Source organism: Vollenhovia emeryi, unplaced genomic scaffold (genome assembly GCF_000949405.1).
Source record: "Vollenhovia emeryi isolate VEMERY1.0 unplaced genomic scaffold, V.emery_V1.0 DF939159.1, whole genome shotgun sequence".
NCBI classification, from domain to species: domain Eukaryota; kingdom Metazoa; phylum Arthropoda; class Insecta; order Hymenoptera; family Formicidae; genus Vollenhovia; species Vollenhovia emeryi.
In genome coordinates this window covers 1,091,138-1,114,204 of record NW_011967207.1, presented here as the reverse complement: position 1 = coordinate 1,114,204, position 23,067 = coordinate 1,091,138, and the positions used below count along the sequence as shown (strand labels likewise).

The 23,067-nt window shown below is 40.7% G+C and overlaps 4 protein-coding genes across 8 annotated transcripts; 2 read left to right on the top strand and 2 right to left on the bottom strand.

Moving 5' to 3' along the window:
• Positions 1 to 1,969: 1,969 nt before the first annotated feature.
• Positions 1,970 to 10,299, top strand: LOC105564858 (leucine-rich repeat protein soc-2 homolog). 4 transcript variants are annotated; one of them, XR_001009157.1, is made up of 3 exons: positions 1,970 to 4,234; positions 8,284 to 8,349; positions 9,474 to 10,299. XR_001009157.1 is itself a non-coding variant. In XM_012017589.1 (3 exons), exons 1-2 carry the CDS (start codon positions 2,376 to 2,378, stop codon positions 8,291 to 8,293), a joined length of 1,869 nt encoding a protein of 622 aa, XP_011872979.1. In that variant the 5' UTR covers positions 1,970 to 2,375; the 3' UTR covers positions 8,294 to 8,329; positions 9,474 to 10,299. The 4 variants fall into 4 exon arrangements, 2 of the variants coding, with proteins under 2 accessions (XP_011872979.1, XP_011872978.1); XM_012017589.1 differs by having other exon boundaries at positions 8,284 to 8,329; XR_001009156.1 differs by having other exon boundaries at positions 1,971 to 4,234; positions 8,281 to 8,349.
• Positions 10,300 to 10,410: 111 nt separating this feature from the next.
• LOC105564857 lies at positions 10,411 to 13,573 on the bottom strand. 2 transcript variants are annotated; one of them, XM_012017587.1, is made up of 7 exons: positions 13,449 to 13,573; positions 13,088 to 13,305; positions 12,812 to 12,959; positions 12,188 to 12,356; positions 11,975 to 12,090; positions 11,695 to 11,810; positions 10,411 to 11,612 (listed from the first exon to the last, which is right to left on the bottom strand). In XM_012017587.1, the coding sequence occupies exons 2-7, from the start codon at positions 13,265 to 13,267 to the stop codon at positions 11,523 to 11,525; spliced, it is 819 nt and encodes a 272-aa protein (XP_011872977.1). In that variant the 5' UTR covers positions 13,268 to 13,305; positions 13,449 to 13,573; the 3' UTR covers positions 10,411 to 11,522. The 2 variants fall into 2 exon arrangements, with proteins under 2 accessions (XP_011872977.1, XP_011872975.1); XM_012017585.1 differs by having other exon boundaries at positions 13,088 to 13,573.
• Positions 13,574 to 14,098: 525 nt separating this feature from the next.
• LOC105564855 (zinc finger CCHC domain-containing protein 10) lies at positions 14,099 to 16,813 on the top strand. The gene is made up of 4 exons (XM_012017583.1): positions 14,099 to 14,287; positions 14,438 to 14,587; positions 15,425 to 16,638; positions 16,763 to 16,813. Exons 1-3 carry the CDS (start codon positions 14,253 to 14,255, stop codon positions 15,678 to 15,680), a joined length of 441 nt encoding a protein of 146 aa, XP_011872973.1. The 5' UTR covers positions 14,099 to 14,252; the 3' UTR covers positions 15,681 to 16,638; positions 16,763 to 16,813.
• On the bottom strand, positions 16,766 to 22,539 carry LOC105564856 (DNA replication licensing factor Mcm2). Its single transcript, XM_012017584.1, has 15 exons — positions 22,163 to 22,539; positions 21,693 to 21,871; positions 21,346 to 21,509; positions 20,988 to 21,070; positions 20,733 to 20,915; positions 20,249 to 20,460; positions 19,955 to 20,147; positions 19,422 to 19,625; positions 19,052 to 19,283; positions 18,728 to 18,978; positions 18,309 to 18,473; positions 17,796 to 18,113; positions 17,477 to 17,659; positions 17,218 to 17,373; positions 16,766 to 16,959 (listed from the first exon to the last, which is right to left on the bottom strand). Exons 1-15 carry the CDS (start codon positions 22,163 to 22,165, stop codon positions 16,831 to 16,833), a joined length of 2,655 nt encoding a protein of 884 aa, XP_011872974.1. The 5' UTR covers positions 22,166 to 22,539; the 3' UTR covers positions 16,766 to 16,830.
• Positions 22,540 to 23,067: the final 528 nt, after the last annotated feature.

Here is a 23,067-nt window from a genome sequence, read left to right as displayed (position 1 = left end):
TTTGCGTTCGATAGTTCGATGGCCAATGGGAGCTCGCTCTCTCTCTCTAGGGACTTTTAAGTCTAGTGGAAAATTGGATTACAGCCGGACCACCAATCAGTCGTTTCTAGGATGGAAATGGAGGACTCTGATTGACTACGTTTCCACCGAGGGTCAAAGTCGGGCTAGAGTCGGGTCAGGGGCTCGATTCTTGAATTTATTCGAAGGAGAAACGAATGCGAAAATTCTGCTCTCATAGAAAAGTTGCAAGTTGATTGGCTATTCGCGTGGCTTTAACCAATCGACTTGCATCTTTTCTGTCAGAGCAGAATAATATTCGTATACGTTTCTTCTTCAAATGATTTCGAGAATCGGGCCCCAGAATCGGGTTGGGGTAAGCACTTTTGCGGTGGAAACGCCAAACTCGAACCTGTAGCGGGGAGCACACACTTTTGCATAAGTGCATAAGCATATGCATAAGTCCCAGTCTACAATAGAGATTTAAGCCCTAAGCCTTAGTCCCAGTCTACAATAGAGATTTAAGCCCTAAGCCTTAAGAAATTGACTAATCACAGTCGCGCATTCTTCTCATACTTGACCGTGATTGGCCAATTTCTTAAAGCTTAGGGCTTAAATCATCTATTGTAGACTGGGACTTAAGAAATTGACTAATCACAGTCGCGCATTCTACTCATACTTGACCGTGATTGGCCAATTTCTTAAAGCTTAGGGCTTAAGTCCCAGTCTACAATAGAGATTTAAGCCCTAAGCCTTAAGAAATTGACTAATCACAGTCGCGCATTCTACTCATACTTGACCGTGATTGGCCAATTTCTTAAAGCTTAGGGCTTAAATCATCTATTGTAGACTGGGACTAAATCATCTATTGTAGACTGGGACTAAAGAAATTGATTGGTTCATAGGGCCATCGCACACAAAATTGCATAGCTGCATGTGCATAGCATGAAAACCGTTTGAACCAATGAACATCGAACATTGAGTCGCCATATTGATTTACATAACGCGCTCATTGGTCCAGACGGTCTTGTGCTATGCATATGCAACTATGCAATTTTGTGTGCGATGGCCCATAGGCAAATGCATAAGAAAATGGACCAATCAAATTCGTTATGCATACGCTTATGCACTTATGCAAAAGTGTGTGCTCCCCGCTTAATGAATTTGATTGGTCTACAAGCAAATGCATAAGGAAATGGACCAATCAAATTCGTTATGCATATGCTTATGCACTTATGCAAAAGTGTGTGCTCCCCGCTTTAAGGCTATCACACAATAGGAAAGCACAGGCAATAGGAATAGGGAATAGGAATAGGGAATAGAAATCTATGTAATGCTAAGACACAATGATTCGTTGGCAATAGGCGTGCTGTCCAATCATCTGCATTTTAAAACCACGTGTCTGTCCCAGTCTCAACTGTGATTGGTCAGGTAGGTCAGGCACAGGGAATAGGGAACAGAAATCCAACGCGTCGGAAATTCTGTTCCTATTGCCTGTTCCATATTCCATTGTGCGTCGATGCACGGTTTCTGGTAAGTTAGAATTTAATTATTTCTGTTGCCTGTGTTATTCCCTGTTCCTATTCCCTGTGCTTTCCCATTGTGTGATAGGCTTTAGGGCCGTGGCACACAAAATTGCATAGCTGCATATGCATAGCACAAAATCGTCTAAACCAATAAGCATAATTGTTTTGTTTTGTGCCGATCCTTTCTGCGCATCCGCCATTATCTTGGTGTGGCCAATGAGACGGAAGTTGTATATGGCCGGTGTTCATTCGACTATGAATACCGGCCTATGTGGTAGTGTGACAGTGTAAAAGGATTTTCACACACCAAAGTAATGTGCAACGATAGTAATTTATTAGATTGCATGATCCAGAGTGTGAATCCTGCAATAGAAATGCTTGGCCTATGTATATATGCCGTTGGTAGACGCACACATGAAGCACCTAACGAGCGTGTGATCAGCGCGCTCGCGCTTGCGCCGTACGCAGCGAGATACAGAGCGCAAAGGCCACTCCGCAAGGACCGCAAGTCCGCACTCCGCAGTGCACTACTCCGCGCGCCGATAATGTCGATACTCGCGGCTCTCGTGGTCGAGCGTTGATCGCCGTACGCGAGAGTGTATGGTCGCGTGCGGGCGCGGCGCGATGTCACACTAGAGTGAGAGTATCGTGATTGCGTTTTCGGGATCCTCGTTGCTCCGGAGTGGCCGTACGTGCGTGCATCCGTGCGTGCGTGCGTACGTGCGTGCGTGCGTGCGTGCGTGCGAATCTCGTCCCTCTCTCGCGTACGCGTTCTCACTATCGTGTCCCCGTCGCGTCGCGTCGCGTCGCTCGACGGTGGACGCGCGCAGTAGGGTAGAAGAATTGTAGGTTATGAAAAAGTCGGGCAAACATTGGACAAGCGTGAGTAACGTGTCGACGGTGTGCCTGCCGAAGACGAGGCGTAATCGCGCGACGAGCCTCGGGGACGATAGCCTGTTGAACTTCAACATGAAGGAGCAGGATATACCCGAGTACCTGGAGGGCTGCGGCCTGTCGTCCTGCACGGCCAGCCTGACCAGCGACGTGTCCGACGACACGTTAGAGTTTCAGATGATGCGCGACAGCGTCAAGGAGAAGAAGTTCTCTACCGCGTCCTTCAGCAGCAGCAGCAGCAGCACCCTGGTCGACGGCAAGAAGATCGTCATGGTGATACACCCGGACTCGAACAAGCCGAAGCCGACGATCAAGAAGATACCGATCCAGGCGGAGCTGGACGTGGGCAAGGAGTTCGTCCGCTGCAGGGAGCTGTGCGTCACGAGGCTGGACCTGAGCAAGGCCAGCATCACGAATCTGCCGAGCTCCGTGAAGGAGCTCAAGCACCTGCGGGAGTTCTATCTGTACAGTAACAGGCTGGTGAGCCTGCCGTCCGAGATCGGTTTCCTGGCGAATCTCGAGGTGCTCGCGCTCAACGAGAACTCGCTCACGAGTCTGCCCAACACCCTGGCGAACCTAAAGTCGCTGCGGGTGCTGGATCTCAGGCACAACAAGCTCAACGAGATCCCGGACGTGGTCTACAAGCTCACGTCGCTCACCACGTTGTTCCTGCGCTTCAACCGCGTCAGGTACGTCAGCGACAACATACGTAACCTGACGAACCTTACCATACTGAGCTTCCGGGAGAACAAGATCAAGGCGCTACCGCCGGGAATAGGCAAGCTGGTCAATCTCCTGACCTTCGACGTCTCGCACAACCACTTGGAGCACTTGCCGGTGGAGATCGGCAAGTGCGTGCAGCTGTCGACGCTGGATGTGCAGCACAACGAGCTCCTCGACCTGCCCGAGTCGATCGGCAATCTGGTGTCGCTGACGAGACTGGGCATTCGATACAACAGGCTAACGAATATCCCAAAGTCGTTGTCGAATTGCAAGGAGATGGACGAGTTCAGCATCGAGGGCAATCAGGTGTCGCATCTGCCGGACGCTCTGCTGGCGAGTCTGTCGGGCCTCACGACCATCACCCTGTCCAGGAACAGCTTCGTCTCGTATCCGGTGGGCGGCCCGGCTCAGTTCATGAACGCCTATTCCATTAACGTGGAGCACAATCAGATCGACAAGATCCCCTACGGCATCTTCTCGCGGTCCAAGAACCTGACGAAGCTGAACATGAAGGAGAATCTGCTCAACACCCTGCCGCTCGACATCGGCTCGTGGGTGACCATGGTCGAACTGAACCTCGGCACGAATCAGCTGGTGAAGCTCCCGGACGACATACAGTGCCTGCGCAGTCTCGAGATACTGATACTCTCCAACAATCTGTTGAAACGCCTCCCGACCACCATAGTGAACCTTCGTAAGCTACGGGTGCTGGACCTGGAGGAGAACCGCATCGACATGCTGCCGAACGAGATCGGCCTGATGACCGAGCTGCAGAGGCTGATCCTGCAGTCGAATCAGCTTACCGTGCTGCCGCGCACGATCGGCCACCTCAAGAGTGTCACGTTTCTCAGCGTGGGCGAGAACAATCTCGCTTACGTGCCGGAGGAGGTCGGCAGCATGATGAGCCTGGAGTCGCTCTACCTCAACGACAACAAGAACCTGCACAATCTCCCGTTCGAGCTGGTGTTGTGCAAGAAGCTCCTTATCATGTCAATTGAGAACTGTCCGCTGTCGCACATACCGGCGGATATAGTGGCCGGTGGCCCGTCACTGGTCATCCAATTTCTCAAGATGCAGGGTCCCTACCGAAACTTGTAATTATTTTCCTATGGCTCGCGTCTTTTACGTGTATGGTCCAGAGTCACGTGAGGGCCTGAGCAGAATGACTCTGTTACACTCTTAAGACAGCCTTAAGACTATGTTTTATGTTTTACGCCCGGTCTACAATGAGTTGTTAGTCGTTAGTCAGAAGTCGGAACTATATGTCGGTCCTTTTTCTTCCACCCAGAAAGGAAAAGGATCAACATATAGTTGCGACTTCTGACTAACGACTAACGACTCATTGTAGACCGGGCCTTAAACCTTTGTCTTGAGGTAGCGCACAATAACTGTCTTACGTCTTAAGAGTACAAGACAGCCATTCTGCTCAGGCCGTAAATGTCGATTCTTAATCACGAAAGACAGAGAGAGGGAGAGGGAGAGTTACGAAGAAATTGTTCAACGATATACAAGAGAAATGTATTTATAGTAACGACGCGTCGTGGTGTCGATGTAATTTCTCATCCTAATGATCTCATTTTAAACGTATAACGCGAAAAAAAACACCACTGCGAACGTTACGCTGCACGAAATACGCAGATCACTTTGCTTCGACGTTGTTGAAAGGAAATCTATTAAGATATCTCTTTCTAATTACTGGAAGATGAAATAGTATGTAATGTAAAATAGACATGTCTTTTGACGAACAAGAGGAGGATATACGTAGTAACTCTTGTGCGAGTTTAATGAAATATTTTATTAATAAAATTGGCTCAAAATGTGATAAACACAAATTTGAAGGAATCTAGGACTACGAGCCGTGACAGGGTGTTGCTGTCTAAGTATTTTATTCTAAATTTATTGCGAAAAAATATTACCTCAGCCAGGGTTTGAACCTCCCTCTCGCTAGACGGGCATCTCAATCAATTCGACTACCGAGGCACATGGCAATATTCATCGCAATAAACAGTCTAATGTTGATTCCCAAATGCCACCTGTCGTGACAGTATTCGAAAACGAGAACTGCGCGCCGACCTAAATCGTCAGTTTTAAAACACAGTACAACGCTGCGTACAGTTTTAATGTACACAGTAAAACACAGTACAACAAAATATTTTATATAACACAGATGACAATTTTGATATTAACGTAAATTATATAAAAGATACTCGCCGTAGTATGTATTTTATATGCGCGCGCGCTTTCTGTTCGCGTTTTGTATTTATCAAAAGATGTGATCCGATGCTGATAGTATCGCTGAAGAAATACTGTATAAAAGTATATTTTTACATGATGCAATAAGTCGTTTTTTTCCTCTGTACACGTGAAACTCTACATATTAATGTATTAAGCTTGTCCATTCAAAATATTTTATTTGCCTTCGTTACAAACATATAAAATGCATTTCTACTGTTAATTGGTTTGATATTTAAAATACTTGCGCGTTTTAACGTTGCTTTTGATGTATAAATTAATTTCTACGGAGAAAGTATTTTACGAAGCAGATAAAGGGTATATCATAAGAGATAATTTAATGACTATATTGCAGTTATTTTTTAAAACTTAGTAAATTACATATAACAAATCGTTTTTATATTTCACATTGACTGAAAAAGTTAAACAGTTTAGGAACATAAGTCATAATGTCTTTGTAAACGGCAAGATTGCGCGACATGCCTGTCATATAATTACAAAGAAATAAGAGATCTTAAAGTTACTAAATAACAAAGAGATGTTAAGAATCGGCATCAATGGTATTTGCTATATTAAAAGCTTAGGTTGAAACTACAGGCGAAGAAGGATATTTTGTTAAAACATTCAAATCGGAAATTTCGTGACTTTGAGCCAGAGTTTGGCCTTTGTTTTTATCAAAGATACAGATACAAGATAAACCTTCAATTTATTCAGTGAAGAGATACGGATACAATCATGTCTCTGTATTCCTTCGATTGTTATATAGATACAAGATGCACTCGTTATTTATCCGGAGAGAAATACGGATACAGATAGTATCTGTACCTGTATCTATATTTGTATCGGTATTTATTTATTGAAAAATACCAAGCTCTACTGGCGAGCATAACGAAACGATATACGTAAATTTCTATACACATTTTCTCAGCCTTTTGATATCGTGTACGCGGTATGTTGTTTCTCATTTGTTCGTCAACGCGTGTTACCTTATAAGATACAAAATGCATTGTAGACGTAAAATTTTTCATGGGAAATCGTTCTTCTAATGTATATTCAAAATCGCTCTTCTGATGCATACAAAATGTGTATATACAAAACTACAGCTTTATCAAAAGTTCCATACTGATAATGTGACGATTATATTGATACGGCTGTAAGAGAGGTGAGGATTTATATGAAAGAAAGAGAAAAGCTGATCCACGCATATGAAACAATGGTATGCAGATGTCCTGAATTTACTTTTATTGTTGCAATTTGCAATAATGAACAACGATTCGTCGATCTTCACGGAATAATTGTAAAGTGATAAGGCTCTGTGTGCAATTATTCCTATACAAATCTATTTTGCGCAACAATTGAAGCAACGAAGCCTTTGTACTGATTTAGAATGTGCTTTCGCTAGATTAAAGAGATTCCAAGTGCATTAAAAAAAGAAAAGAGGCAAAAGTGACCCATTTTGAGAGCATTATCTTGAAGTTATATTTTGCTAAGTTCTATAAAGCAAAATATTGCATCTCTTCCCCCCTCTCTCTCTCTCTCTCTCTCTCTCTCTCAAACATCAACGTTGTTGTTCCGCCTTTGTCTTTACACAAAGAAATAGTGCCAATGTAATTACAGAATTACGTGTATTATATATCCGTGAATATTTATAATGCGCGTTATATTATTAATTATAAATAAGTATTACCGTTATATGTATATCATATAAATAGACTCGCATTTAACGATGTGCCTGCAGATCTTACGAGTCTTGGGTTCTTCGAAGATCTTTACGGCTTGTCGGTTTCTTCATTCTGAATAATTTTTTCACTTGTGTATATGTTACTGCACTATATTTCTCTATATATGTTAAATGGCGTGGCCGTGTAACATGTGTAGCTTACTTAAATGTCGAGTCTCCGTTATTGCACATTTTACACTACCTACGATTGTGTAATTTAATAACATTAATTTATTTTTTAACTCGGTCCTTTTCAGATATAAATCAAATTGAAGCTTAAACGCCATTTAGGACCTGGCATGGTGGTGGCCATTAAATTGCCGAGTGAATTATCGGACATATAACACAGATTTCCCCTAGGTGGGATCATTATCGTCTAAAAATCGCTGAACGATTTTTAGAACACGTGAATTCACTGACGATAATGATCCCACCTAGGGTTAAATCTGTGTTATATGTCCGATAGTAACGGCGCGCAGTAGAGGGTGGGAAAAGACGGTATATGGATTCATTAAGTAATTTAATGGCCACCACCATGCCAGGTCCTAAATGGCGTTTAAGTAGCGTTTCAATTAAAATTAATTTAATTAGAATTTAACGCTTCTTACGGTAGGAGATGGTTTTTATTTAGTGTGCGAACACGATAGGGATTATCGCATGCTTCGTTAATGACAATCGAAGACTGAGTCGTAATAATTACGTTTTAATACGTGTTCAATCAGGAATGTTATACCGTGATCTATCTGTTAACACGCGATACGCGAGAACGCATTCGCCGAGGATGATTTGCGAAAACGGCTTGCGCGTACGCGTCTTTCAGCATTGTTTGCAAATGCTAGACCATTCATCAGCGGCCGCCGACGTATCGGTTTTATCAATGCATTCTAATATTCAACTGACGTTTGATACTGTGAAAACCTTCCTGTAGCCGAGGGTATCAATTTCGTGAAAAAGAACGCGTCCGGTATGTCAAAGTAATCTTTGTTGTCCACGAATAGACAATAGGTGTATTTTGTAAAAAGAAATTGCAACTACTAAAGCTGTGCGATAAAATTATCAAGTTGTAACGATACGCCCTAAAATCAAGTACTGCAATTGTCCCTATATGCATGTATCCATTAACAGTCGTATTTCTTTTTTCTTTGTGTCTTGTATCATATTAACTTAAGCTTCTGTTTTTGTGTGCAGCAGTTCCAGCTAGAAAGGGACATTTTCTTCGACGTCTACCGCTAGCCCGGTAATCAATTTTACAATTACGTATGTATTCGTGATTTTTCTTTCCTCGATCTTTGATGTGACAAAACTTGATGTTTCATGTTGCCACTGTAATTTATGATTTGCCAGTTTTATCATTATTCAAATAAATGATCTAAAGAGCCTTGATGTTAACGAGTAGCAAAAGTAGGCTTTAAGACTGAGTCCCACAATCAATCGGAACCATCTGTTATCACAAACTATGCCCATTTTTTAATTGTGTCATTGTTTCGATTGTATCAACCACTGTCGCTTCACAGTCATCTCAGTTTTCGATGTCTCTCGCAAGGCTTCAGTTCGTCAATCTCACGTTCTCTAAGCTTCGTTTGGTGAGCGGATTTCATTTCCCCTCGCCGGTTAGTTTTCCAATTTTCATTTCTAACTTTCAAATATTTTGCATACTACGAATATCAGCAGAATTTTCCTCTTGAAAATTACACTATCTTTGTACACTTCATTTCTTCAATCCACCTTACGCTCGTACGGAGAGGCTTGAGCTCCACAATCCTTTAGGCTTGACAAGCCTACAGACTCAAGTTCAATACTGCGAACACTCGCACATAGTGATACAATACATCACACATGCATGCAATCTCATGGAATAAACTTGCAAATCCTTGTAACAAGGATTCTTACTTTAAAATGCAAAGCCACGAGACAAGACCCATCACGATTTTTGCGAGGTGTGTATTCCGCTCTTAAAAAAAACAGTTACATATTATCTACGTTACATGGTTCTTTAAAACCAGACTTAAGTCTACATCCCTTCATCAACGGGTGTAGAGAATAAGTAATAATACTTTGTTTGATTAATTTTAAATAGATAATTTATAAAACGAGTGTAGAGAAAGTAACAATTTGTTTTATTATTAATTTAAAATAGATAATTTATAAAACCAATAAAACCGATTTATTACTGTAAAATCTGTTTTTATTATAAAATTTGTTTTTCCTGAAGAGCGGAATACACGCCTCGGAATTAATTAGCGTTCATATACGATGTCTTACGTCAGTAGTTATGGATGTTATTAAACTTAATTAATGGTGACATGTAAACGTAGTCTATAATTATACACTTTATGTATATACCTATCTATTTGTACGCTGTAATATATGTTTTTTTTCAGAATACCGGAATACGCACCTCGCAAAAATCGCAATAGGATTCGTCTCTTAGCATTCCTCTTCCCGTTTTGAACTAAGAATCTTTATCGCTGAAAGGTCGTGGTGATCGTATATTACATATATATATATATATAAACTACATTAATTTACAAGTTCTTCCTATAAAGTGTACACGCACATACATTTTCGACATGGTCGGACTGCAACTATTAAAAGTGACCAGTGATAAACGGTATTGGAGATTTGCTCTTGGTTGCAAAGACTATGTTATCTTGTAATCTGTTACGGTGATACGAGCGAATGCGTTGCGGACAGGGAGAAAAGACATTGTAAAACTTAATTAGAGAGTACAACTTAAAAGTGCACGTCGGGGCGAACGTTACGAAAGGTTCTTGACAATTAATGAGTATGTCAGATATTTTAAGTCTGAAAGTGAAAACTTCTTTCATTGTATTATAGGATAAAGGTTGCGGTATAACGGTCGCCATGAGCTCCCACTTACGCGAACTATTAATAGTGAAATGCGTCTTATCGAAGACGTAAACGGTTCATCGATATTAGACAAAAGATTTTCTTTTTTTAAAAGTATGACGTAATTCACTCGACGTTATGTAATGTTATGTACAGAAACAGCGCGCACTGTGCGCGTTACTTGGAATGGAGAATTTTAGTAGTAATAGTAGCTTTTATTGTATATTTGTTGCTTTTAACGCTACGCGTTACATATTATCTACAGTTATGAAGATGTATGTCGATGCTTTTGTAATTTTGTCTTTTATTATATATATATATATATATATCTCTCTCTCTCTCTCTCTCGAGTGTTGAGCTATTGTTGCAAAATGTTAAATGAAGGAGTTAAATGAAAATGTTAAACCACGCGATATCGATACATACATATATACGTATGTAAATATATTTTAATTTATATATATATAAATAAATTTATATATATATAAATTAAAAATAAATAACTTTTTAAAAGATATTAAAAATTTCTTAAATCTTGGAGTGCACTTTCAAGTTTAACAAGGAAAGTTTCCAAGGAAAATTTATATAATTAAATGTTACGAACATTGGTATATTCTACACGTAAAGTCTACAAGTTTAAAGAGTACGTTAATTAGATTGATTAATGTTTTTACGATATTATCCGAACGACGTGACGTGGCGACCGTTTTAACAAATTAGTTTTTAGATATTGTAATGAAAGTCTTCGCATGTGGAACATCCATCGGGCCATTCACATGTAAGTTGCCAAGATCGTATTGATACGTTACGCTTAATCCATTGCGATAAACTGTTAAACAGTTTTAAAACAAACAAAACAAACTGATAAACACGGCACATAGTCCACGTGGTTTGCAAACGAGAAATTTACCGTGACGTTTGCGAACGCCCAGTACACTATTCCGAGAGAAAAAGAAACGCTTGTCGAATAGTCTATTGCGCAACACACGATACCGTGTTAATTGTGTACAATTCCAAGAATGTAATATTAAATGTAATTCAATGTACAATATGCGGGACGCTGTATAAATATTTCTAAAGACGTAAATATAAAATATTTTCCCGAAATTCACACGTTTCTCCGCTTTGCGCGATCTTTCTCCGATTCTCCAGACGTTGGTTTAAAACTGTCGCGTATTTTCTTTAAGTTAACATTTGATTCTAGAATCAAAGTATTCCTGGGTCACCTTTAATTATCGAATTTGTACGAATGTACTTGTCTTAGGCTTGGTTTTACATTTTCTAGTCTAATTGTTAACCAGATAAACCAGGTTTGTCGATTATCTGTCTCTTCTTAGATAATAACATAGAAAAAGATGGGGAGTCGACTAACTTCTGATTAACAGTTAACCAGAAAATTAAAAAACCGGGCCGTAGGGGCGATTGTTCCAACTTATTGGTAAGTTAAGTATCGGTTAAATAATATATGCATATGTCTTTAGTTTTCTTTCAAATTAGACAAAGACATATAATTTATAAAACATACATGTAATTTAAGTTTTACCAAGAAGTTGAAAGAGTCAGCTTTTAATTGTTAATTGTTACTTATGTTCACGGTACTCTTGAAATCTGATGGAAATTTCGCTGCGTTTCTTTAACGTGAAATTTTTTAACGTCTCGTTGCTCGTGAGCTGTAATCATTTAAATACGTTCTTCGTTATTGTTGCAGTGTCCATGAAGTAGCCAGTAGAGAGAGGAAATAATTTTGATTACCGTATTCGCAGAGAACACAATACTTCTTTCAAGGGACAACTGAGGATAATTCTTCGGAGTCGTAAACATTACTTTCTTCTTAGGCACAAAATGCGACTTGTCGATCTTCATTTGTTCTGCAAAACAAATACTCGTTTGATATCCGAAAAAATCGATCGAACGGTATTCTAGTAAAAGTAATACGCCAAGGAAATATTTTGCATCAATCAATTACATAAATTGATTTAATAAATTTGAATGGTCTATCATCAAAATTATATATAATGGAACAATCTCGTACTTGTGTCGCCTGGGTCATTCTTACGTTTGACTTTATTTTCATCATTAGAACTTATTTCATCGTATACCGGCATCGATATCTCGAGTTTGCACACAGACTCTGAAGGACGTATCAGTCTAGAATTAAGTAACAAAATTTTCGTACAAAGTTATTACATAATTGTTTTGAAGCGTCAATTACACACTCGAGTCGTGTCTAATATAATACACGCACCTCAGTAATTCTGTAATATCATCCGAGATTAATTGTAACCTTCGTAATTTCGTCAAGGCGCTCTCCACCTTTTGTTTTACATTTGTTCTCTGACTAAGATCAATTATTTCCGCCTCGATAGCCTCGATTTCACACATGAGATCGATCAACTCGCAATTGTTTTCCTCATCTAATGAAATAATGTTTAGTTTAAGGCCGGTATTTATAGTCAAATCTTATATTCAAGACTGTCTTAAGATCATCTTTAGATACTCCATAGCTAATAAAATGTTCCATACAGCATCTTAGACCGGTATTCATAGTCGGATCTTATATTCAAGACCGTTTTGAATTTATCTAAAGATGCTGTATGAAATTCATTGACTATGGAGTATCTAAAGATGATCTTAAGACGGTCTTGAATATAAGATCTGACTATGAATACCGCCCTAAGCAATTTTTAGCAAGTAATATTATTTCATTGATGTAGATATTAATTTTTTATTGTTTAATGTATAAAACAAGTATTAGATTAGGAACAAAGAACGATATATATTTAAATAATTCAGCCGGTCAATTTAGTCTCCGATTAATTCTAAGTTCAGCCGAGGTTATCCAAAATTTTTAATCCTTATACGATCTCACCGTCTTTACAATTGCTCCTTAGCCTCGCACGGTTCATGACGAAGGGGTGATATTGAAAGATAGCACAGAAATCGTGCTCGTGCGAGAATTGCCAAACCTGTTCGCACAAGGAATCCTCCAGCGACCACGCTTGATAATTTAATTCCTCCTAAATTGAAAGACAAGAAATCAAATTCATACGAATCATATCCTTTATAAATCGATGCAACCACAAATTCTCCCACATTCTTTAGAAGAATTTGAGATTGTTTAGTTGAATTATTTTTGGCTTATCACCAGCTTTCGTTGTTCTGCCTCCAGTATCTTTTCCTTCTCCGCAAAGCTGTTCTGGTACACACTTATTGCGTCCTTCATAGCTCTCAATTCTACGCTTTTGTTTCCGTACGTGATCAGAGGAGAATCGGAGGCGGGATCTCTCGCGTTATTCGCGGAAGCGACGTTCTTCGAATCGATCATCTCCGCCGTTACGCCACATCAAGGTAAGATGGAGTTATCTAAAATTATATATGGGTCTATTCTGTGTTCTAACGCCGATGACTAGACACAATGTACCGCGGTGTCTTTAACGTTTGACATAATTTCACATCTTAAATTTCGACGAACCTTACATTTGCGGGTACTCGTATAAGTTCCTTACCTGAAGAGGACCAGTATTACTGGCCGAAACGTTGTAAAGCTATAATAGAGTAAAGAAACGAAGTGCCAGCAAGGTCGTTTCCACATTTTAATTTATTTCTTAAATTCTCGACTGGCGTTAACGTATCTGCCGTTGGATTCCCAGTCAGAAATGACTCGTCGACTCGAAACGACGTCGATCCACGACCCATGCAGCACCAAAGCTTTCAGCAACATTTCAGAAAACATTGTTGCAATGTTGCAGTGTTTCTGAAATGTTTCTGAAAGCTTCGGTGCTGTATGGGGAGTCATTTCTGACTGGGTTGTTAAAATTATATACGTTGCCGCTACGAAATTGCGGCTGCGTACACAGACAGGCAGGAATGCCTGGACATTTCTGTAACGTATTCTATAATTACAGAAATGTCCGGGCATTTCTGCCTGTCTGTTTGCTAAGTGTATCCGGCGGTACGACTCGAGTTTTACGTTTAAATCGACGCGTAGATTTAATTTGAAGACGCTTCTCATGAGCCGACTTCGTCGCGATTCGATCTCCGCGAGGTGTCGCCGCGCGATTGGCCCTCCCCGGGCCAATAAGCCTGCGTCTCGCCGCGAGTCGGCGAATAACGAGGAACCGTCGCTCTCCGCGGACGCGCTTGTGAACCGCGCCTGTTGCGAGCGTCGAGAGTCGAGAGATTCCTCGGCATGTAAACAAAAGAGCACCAGAGCACGAGACCGCACGCGAGATCTCGAAACGTGATTGTGTTCGTGCGCCCGTGCCTCGAGTACGCGATTATTGGAGGTTATACGCGGGAACGAGCCGACCATGAACTCGAACGGGATAAAGTTGCTGAAGAAAGCGTAAGTTTTCGCCCGACGTGCTCTCGCGAGAGGCCGGCGAGGCGGATTCCAAGCCTAACCTTGAGATAATTTGCGTGTCCGACGACGGGGTCGAGACGAGAGGTGGGAACGTATCGTCACGGCTCCTCTGATCTTTTCTCTGCGTTTCAGCGACCCGTATCCGCAGGGGATGCGCTGCCAGAAGTGTCTGGAGATGGGGCACTGGAGCTACGAGTGCAAAGGCAAGAGGAAATACCTGCACAGGTCGTCTCGCACCTCGCAGCTGAAGAAGATTCTCGAGAAGCAGGAGGATGGCACTAAGTATGTCGCTTAAGCTCTTCTCCTGGTGTAAACGTCCCAGGAGCAGGACCGGTTCTGGCCCCCTTCCCAGTCAACACCGAGCATCAGTCACGTTGCGTTTGTTACAATGTTTTGCTCAACAATGTAAATACAACACATTGTTATATTACATTGTTGAGTGAGAAATTAAGGCTGTGGTCAAGCTGCCACTACAAATGCTTCGAAGCACATCTCTTCTCCTTTTGTCTTTATTGAAAGAAAGGAAAAGAATACTTTGAAGCGTTCGTAGCGTCAGTTTGACCGCAGCCTATAACATAGATACAACGTAACTGATGTTCGGTGTTAACTGGATTACTAGTCTGCGCGCGAAAACAATTTTTATGCTACGTGTAGGGTGTTTAGAGGAGCGGAACGACAAAGACATGTACATACAATATTGCAAAACATTTGAACAACTTACCGTGTTTATTCAAGGGTTGGACTCTTCCTTGAATTGCTGCTGAGGCAGTATCTAATATTACGAAATAAAATTTGTGTATTTTTAATGCTATTTTTACGCTTGCATGCGGTTAAGCATTGTACGTTTATCAGACCTGCCCAGGAGGTTTATTCTCATTGAATTATATATCTTTTTGAGGGAGAAGAATATATCTCAATCAAGGAAAGAAAGACAGGTTTCACTTAACGAGATAGATTATACTTGAAGCAATAGTGTTCCTTTTTTTTCGTGAAAGCTGCAGATAAGCAAAGAAAATATATAATTTTGAATATTAAATCTCGACGCAAGACGCGATATCTCAAGCACAGCTTGAATGAACTCGATAGATTTAACTAACGCATTACTGTGTTGGGTTTCAGTGAGGAGCAAACTAAGAAAGTGAAGAAGAATCACGTCAGGAAGAGAATAAAGAAGGAGGAGGAGAAGGAGGAGTCGAGCAGCTCGAGCGACTCTAGCTCCTCCAGCAGCGAGAGCAGCGAAAATTCTAGTAGTAGTGAAAGTAGTAGCAGCAGTTCCTCGTCGGACAGCGAATCGGACTCTAGCGACAGTGTGTCTAGCAGCAGCAGTAGTAGTAGCAGTAGTAGCAGCAGTTACGGTTCTTACAAGAAGAAATAGCACGGATCGTGAGGTGCGTCGAGGCAAAGCGCTCCTCTCGGCTGATCATTGTTCCGTTTGAGCATAATGGCATTTTGCCTTCGAGCAGAATAACTCTAGAGAGAAAAGAGCAAGCTGGCGCGAAATAGAATACTTTCGAGATTTTTTATGCCCGTTGTACGAGGTACATGTGTAATTTGTAAAGAAATAATTCTTACCTCAACGCATAAGACGTGCTGGAAGATATTTCGATAATTACTTTTCATTTTTTAATTTTATAATCTAATCATGTTAAGTTGACCCGTACATTTGTCTCTGCTACTCAGTTTTTGTACGATGTATGTTGGAATGTATGTGCAACTTATTGTACGAGACCATTTTTCTTCGCGGGATTATCTCTGTGAGAAATCGCGTTGCATTGATAGATAATCATGTTTCTTTCGTAAAGGCTTTAAAACGTTTAATATTGAATGTGAATGTGTGACTCAAGTGCTAGTTATCGTGTAGAATTAATATTTAAAAATACACTTATCTCCCCGATTTACGCGATACCTTTTACGTAGCAAAAATCCCTCCGTTTGCATGGAACTTAAAATCAAATGAATCGAGCAAAGAGAACCTTGTTAATACATGCGTTATAGCACATGGACCTCTGTACTTCTTTTTTATTTTTTTAGTATATTGACTTTCGCTTAAGTTTTTTTTTACTGGCTGACTCTATGCGTTAAAAACCACGTGCAACGAATATTCTGCGTAAATTGAGGGAAGAGTGTAATGTATTATATATTTTTGGTACTGCTGTACGCACATATAGATTCATATATGATAGAAACGATAACAGTTTGATTTATTAGAAACAATATATTTAATGACGGAATCGCAATAATTGTACGACAGTATTAAATAGAGATATTAAAAAGATGTTAAGCGTTCTGTCAGACATTTAAATGTATCGACATGCAAATTTTATGTGTGTGAGGCTGCGGTCAAGTTGTCGCTTCAAATACTTCCAAGCACTCTTTTTCTCCTTTCTTTCGGCAAAGATAGAAAGAGAAGAGAAATACTTGGGAGCATTTGTAGCGGCAGCTTGACCGCAACCTGAGATTAACAAAAATGCTGTTACGTATAGTTCAAATACATGTACAAAAATGGAACGCCGCTTTTCTTCGGATTAATCTTCGATACCTTCGGGCAGAGTCTGTACTATTACTTTCCTCCTTGGCTCGTAGACAAAATTGTTCGTCTTGAATATGTCGCTTTCATAAAACGAATGTAGATTGTGTATGTCAATTTGCATCGCCTGCAACCATAAAACACTAGTATCAGCGCGAAACGCGCTTTATCACCTCACACGGGGATGTAAAAATGAATGGAAGCTGTTGTGTGAACACATTTAAAAAAATGTAAGATAAGATTCTTGTGTAAACTATTTTTTTAAACTAGTTAGATAACAAGATAAAGAAGTTTTTTTAGCCCAAACCCCATTTCGACATAATTTTTAATTAGTTGTATACTTGTTGAATCCTCGCAATCGCAAATTTAAAATTGTTTGCATTACCCGTTCCAATAGATCCTTCTCCGAAATCTCAACTGTCGTGATACGTCCGCCGTGCAGAGCTTTTTGAAATGCCAGAGTATCCAATGTGATTTGTCGTAGTATGTAATACAGGAGTTCGCTGTGATCTTTCTTGTAAGATAGGTATTTCTGGAACGTCTGTAACAAGATGTGCGATGTATTGAATGCAGTCTTTAAGATTGCGAGCAGAAAATAAACGCAGCTCGAAAGGGCAGACGAACGAACGGAAGTGAAGGAATACCTGACGCATAGATTTCATAACGGAATATTTCTGCGTGTCGACGAAACTGTCGAGGACTATCCTAATGGCCAGGTTCATATCACTCTCCTGAACGTGGTCCCGCAGATGTATCTTGGCACTAGCCTCCGCCATACGAATGATGCTCTCTATATGGCGCACGGTAATCGGCAAACTCCCAGTCGCCTAAAACGTAATAACGAAAACGATATTGCGACGCATAATACTTTGTACATTCAATAGTACCTAACATGTTCTTATTAATCTGTTTTTCTTTTTCAGGAATACACATAAACAAGACAGTTTTGTTTTGCTGGCTCACCAAGCTTTCCTGTCTCATCTGGCTGTATAGCTTCGCCACTTTGTCCTGATCGATGCTGGTCAGCTTCGGGTGTACGTTCTGCTTCGCGTAAACGATATACTTTTTCAGAAGGTCCTGTGGAATGCACAGACTTTGCGTGGCGGGATCCAACACTATGGCTTGCGCTCTCTCCGGTCTCTCCGCATTATCCGTCGGATGATGCTTGATGTGCGAGTTGACGACGAATTTGGCCAGATGACGATCCTGCATGGGATCGATCTCGTCCTTGACTATGCACAATACGTCAAATCGCGAAAGAATCGGCTCCGATAGATCCACCTGTATGCAATTTAATTATTTAATACATACATAATTATGTGCTCTGCAGATTTATAATTTTACATTCTCGAGAAAGATTCTGTAATTCTATAATTTCACATTTCTATTATCGTGTATATTTTATGTCTCATAAATTTCATTTACGAGTCACGATTTTGTGCGAGCGCAAAATAAAAGAATTCTAAAAGCACATACATTATCCGCAAAGGTCATACTGGGGTCGTATCGACCACCGATAGGATTAGACGCGGCTATCACTGCGCATCTGGCGTGAAGAGACGTAACGATGCCGGCCTTCGAAATAGAAATACTCTGCTGCTCCATAGCTTCGTGAATAGACGTTCTGTCCTGATCATTCATCTAGAAAAAATGGAAATTATATCACAATTGCTTCTAATAACTACACTCGTCGAATTATAACAAATTATACAGATGTATGCAGTTTCGATACTACATGTGAGTAGTCTACATAGATGAGATTTATAAATAGTAATTATACTCCCTTCTCGCCCTTTATCCCCCTTTTTAACAATTATTGATAATATAAAAATATGATACTTATAATATTGTCAATATATGTATTACTAATCACATAAATTATACAAGTTTGTTACTTTATCGAACTCATCGATGAGACATATTCCGTGATCGGCGAGGACCAAGGCTCCAGCTTCCAAGGTCCATTCTCTGCTGATGGGCGATCTCCTAACGTAAGCGGTCAAACCAACGGCCGAAGCGCCCTGACCTGTGGTGAAGATAACCCTCGGTGCCACCTTCTCCACGTACTTCAGAAACTGCGATTTAGCGGTGCCAGGATCTCCGCACAGCAGAACGTTTATATCACCGCGAACCTTGTGTTTGTTACCTGCACGTGGCAACAAATGCAAATTAGAGAGAAGAGAAAATGTATAAAGATAATTCGCAGAAGAGATAAGTACCAGGGTTCTTCGGCTCGCCACCGAATATCGCCAGCGCCAAGGCTCTCTTGATGTTCTCGTGGCCGTAAATCGAAGGAGCGATACTCGTGACTATGCGATCCGCGATGCGTTGATCTTTACTCAGAGCGAGTATACTCGAGATGTCCTCCTCTGTCAGCGAGTCTACAATTTCCTTCGAGTCTTTGACAAACAAATGATTAGCTAATAACACCGTGGAGAACACCGGGAAGCCCTGTAACACAGAAGAGACGCAGTCGAAATTTCATCCCCGTAAAACGCTACTCTCGCAAGCCGCACGATAGATTATAAACGGCGATGAGTGTCACGCGAGATAATGTAATTACTTGATACGTAAAAAATTTAATCTCACCTGTTCAGTGTTCAAAGAACCGTCGTAATTATTGGTATAAATAGCTGTAACGTCTATCTCGTCCCCTGGTTTACAACGATCGCAGAGATCGGACAGCAGAATGCAATCTTTGCTGCGCGGTATTCTGCCGGCGGGTATTCTACCCGGGGATTCTTGTATCGTTATCTTCTGGTAATTTCTGTATATAGTTTGCTCCATATTGATCTGAAACGCGCGACACGTTCAACAAATATAACTAATGCCCGTTCAACACCTAGGGATGACCCATGGCTCATCCGAGTGAGTAAATATATGGACAAAGATCGTCGTATTGAGACCGTTTATGGACCATTTGGTGCCATTTCTACATAACAAGACAGTTAAAAATCATAGTGAAATCATACTTAGTACGATTGTCATACTAAAATGCCCGTGTAAACTTCTTCACTAGGATGAGCCATAAGTAGGATCATCCCTAGGTGTAGAACAGGCATTAGGGTAGTAATCTTCAAATAATTGGCTGTAACGATCAACCGTAGAAGTCTTCGACTTACCGTGAACGGACCGATGCTCTGACACTCGGGACAAGAGCCCGGTTTAACTTCTGTGTTTTGAGATTGGACGAACGGTCCGAGAACGTAGTTACATTTCGTACAATCGTACTTCACCACCGACAATTGCGGCAGGACTCCCGTGGTCGCTGTTACAACTCCAAGAGTTCGCACCAATTGATTCAAGTGAAGCTTTCTATCGTAAAGAGTAAAAGCGACGTAACTTCATACGTATTCTATTTGAGATTGTAAGCTTGACAAAATGATATGAATGAAATGACGCGTATAAATCCTTGCCTGAACGTGCGTAATTCTTCAATCAACGGCAATTCCGATATTCTCACATGAATTTCCGTCGTGACTCTCTCGTAACTGGGGAAAATCGTAAGCACCAGTTCCTTCGCCACTTCGTCAAATATCTCGAGCATTTGGAATGGCGCTTCTGGTAAAAAATAGGCCAAAACATGTTCCTTACTGGCGAGAATGGGAAATTCCACAACGAAACTGGACTATTAAAAAATAAACATAAAAAAGCTCCTATAAAATAAAAACTGTTAAATAAGATGAATTAGAAATGAGAACGTCTCTTTAAAAATAAAATCTCTGCATAAATACAAAAGATTGCCTCAGAATAATTCTATAATTCCAAAGTATCGCGAAAAATTAATTAAATCAACGGACAATAAAGTATATAAAAATACAGCTATAGAAAACTGCATATCATTAAAAATATAGCTTTTAATTTAAGCTCTCATTACGTACAAGAGATTCGATGTAGTACCTGATTACTCTCACACATATGGCGAATACGCTCCTTATACATGTACTGTCCCTTGGAATTGGTATGAGTGCGAAGGAAACTCTTAAAGCGATTTGAAATTTCTGTTCGTGGCCCTAACATCGATACCCACTCCTTTACCGAGTGTCCTTTGGTATCTTCCAAGTTTTCGATAGATTCGATCATCTGAAATAACGAATGCCACTCGTTACTTAAATCGCAAGATACCTTTATTTCGAATGGTTGAAAGATTCTTACCTCCGCATCTTCTAATATGCCAGTGGCAGCCTTTTCGGCCATACGACGTTTACGTGCTTGCACGTCTTCCTCGTCGGTCTCATCTAGAAACACAAAAGGGAAAATAACATCAGGAATTATCTGACGCCAGTAAATGACGGACGATTAAAGCTTCAAATCGACCATGACTGGCGATGTGTTTTTAACACAGAAGGTTTATTGCGAAAAATATTACCTCAAGAGGGAAAAAGTCTGCGTAAAAATATTTCACAATTTTGCAAATATACTTTCGGACTTTCACAGGACCGTTACATTAATTCACTTGTATACGCAAGTCGTTCTACCTTTAGATACCAAAAAGTGGGCGAGGTAAAATTACCGTAAAGAAGATCGCGGTCATCCCTTATGATACCAGCCGCGCGATCTCTTTTTCGCATTTCCACTTCCGCGGCCATACGCTCGCCCTGAGACATCTCCGAGTAGTCTTCGTCGTCTAATATATTGGGATCGTATCTGTCCAGTGCTGACATAGGCCGATAATCTCTATTGCATAACAATATGTAACTTAATTATTTTCAAGTATTTCTTTCCCGCACAAAATAATTAAGCAGGATACTCCTGCTTTATAACATTCGTTGGACGCTGAACGATGTATACTTTTGTATATATATTCTAAGTTACAGTTTACATTAATAAGTGAATACTTTAAAACTGTAACATCCTTACGCCTCCATGTTATCTCCGAATAATTCCTCCCCCTCCTCCTCTTCCTCATTGTTAGCATTGTTCTCTCCATCAAGTAAATCGGACTCGTCCTCAAATGGCTCGTCTATATCAGGTGCAGGAGACGTTTGCTGGCTCATTGTCTCGTGTCGCTCAGAATGCACAGGAGAACTCGGTTGACTCTTGAGTGTGCATGAAATGAAATGTTACACGTGCTTCACTTATCTTAATTGTGAATTCAGTAAATCATATTACTATTCAATGCATATGCACATGTATACACGTTGACAATGTATAACTACATGCATTATTAATTGTTGTTTCCAAGATGTTTATATAACGTATATTACATCTGTACGATTGTTTCTCTTTATTTGTATCTAGAATTACGACGTGCTGTTTTATCCGCTTCTACAAGCGCGTGTGTACATGCGTGATACGCGTCGATAGTACGATAACTTTTGAAAGTTTACCATCTTGCTGTTTAGGATACGCCTTCGTCGCGAAAGAAGTCCTCCTGTATCGCAGGATGCTCGATAGCTACGAACTTTTCCCTACTCTCGTAACCGACGAGAGCCGAGAAACCCCAAATGTTCGCACAAGCCGTCAAGCCGTCAAGCCCGAAAGCATTGGGCACTTGGCGGGAATACTTTGTAAAGCTTGTGCCATAGAACACGTATGACAGCAGAGAAAGGTAAGCGTGTCGCGTGAAACCGGGCCAATAAAATGCGTTTGGTCCAGTGCTGACGAATCAGCTCTCGCCTCACAAGAATACACCGTGTGAACTTCGCCGCGAAAACACCAAGTGGAAATTTTATCGGCAGAGTCCGAAAATGCGCAATGAAATAGTTGCAAAAGTAAAAATGGGCGTCAAGCCCGTATCAGACTACGGATTGGGATTAGATTGAAATTTAACCAATCACAGTAAAGTTTACTAATCTCAAGTTCAGTAATTTTTACTCTGATTGGTCAAATTTCAATCTAATCCCAATCCCAATCCGTAGTCTGATACGGGCTTAAGGGCGCGCGAAACAGGATGTGTTCGAAAATGGATTTAGTTACTGCCAGTGAAAACAGTATAGTTGGTAGCGATGAAAATTACTGGTGCTGCGTTTTTCGCACGCCAGTAAAGTCAGTAAGGCTGGGTCTACATTGGATGTCGTAAGTCGAATAATGAACTGTGATTGGTCAATTTCTTCCGACACGACTTACGACATCCAATGTAGACCCAGCCTTACCCCTGGTCCACAATCTTGCTTTAAGTAAGTTGTAAGCCTTAAGCCGTAAGAAATTAACCAATCACAGGTGAGAGTGAGGGGAATAAATGCCTGCGATTGGTTAATTTCTTACGGCTTAAGGCTTACAACTTACTTAAAGC

Excerpts from the sequence above, each read along its gene's own strand:
- LOC105564858 (XM_012017588.1), top strand. The coding sequence starts at position 2,376 with ATGAAAAAGTCGGGCAAACATTGGACAAGCGTGAGTAACGTGTCGACG.
- LOC105564857 (XM_012017585.1), bottom strand. The coding sequence starts at position 13,267 with ATGATCGATTCGAAGAACGTCGCTTCCGCGAATAACGCGAGAGATCCC. Across the intron at positions 12,091-12,187 it reads GATATTACAGAATTACTGAG|ACTGATACGTCCTTCAGAGT; the intron begins GTGCGTGTATTA and ends ACTTAATTCTAG. Across the intron at positions 11,811-11,974 it reads GAATGACCCAGGCGACACAA|AACAAATGAAGATCGACAAG; the intron begins GTACGAGATTGT and ends TTTGTTTTGCAG.
- LOC105564855 (XM_012017583.1), top strand. The coding sequence starts at position 14,253 with ATGAACTCGAACGGGATAAAGTTGCTGAAGAAAGC. Across the intron at positions 14,288-14,437 it reads ATAAAGTTGCTGAAGAAAGC|CGACCCGTATCCGCAGGGGA; the intron begins GTAAGTTTTCGC and ends TCTGCGTTTCAG. Across the intron at positions 14,588-15,424 it reads AAGCAGGAGGATGGCACTAA|TGAGGAGCAAACTAAGAAAG; the intron begins GTATGTCGCTTA and ends GTTGGGTTTCAG.
- LOC105564856 (XM_012017584.1), bottom strand. Across the intron at positions 21,510-21,692 it reads TTCGGAGATAACATGGAGGC|AGATTATCGGCCTATGTCAG; the intron begins GTAAGGATGTTA and ends GTTATGCAATAG. Across the intron at positions 19,284-19,421 it reads GTTCTTTGAACACTGAACAG|GGCTTCCCGGTGTTCTCCAC; the intron begins GTGAGATTAAAT and ends TCTGTGTTACAG.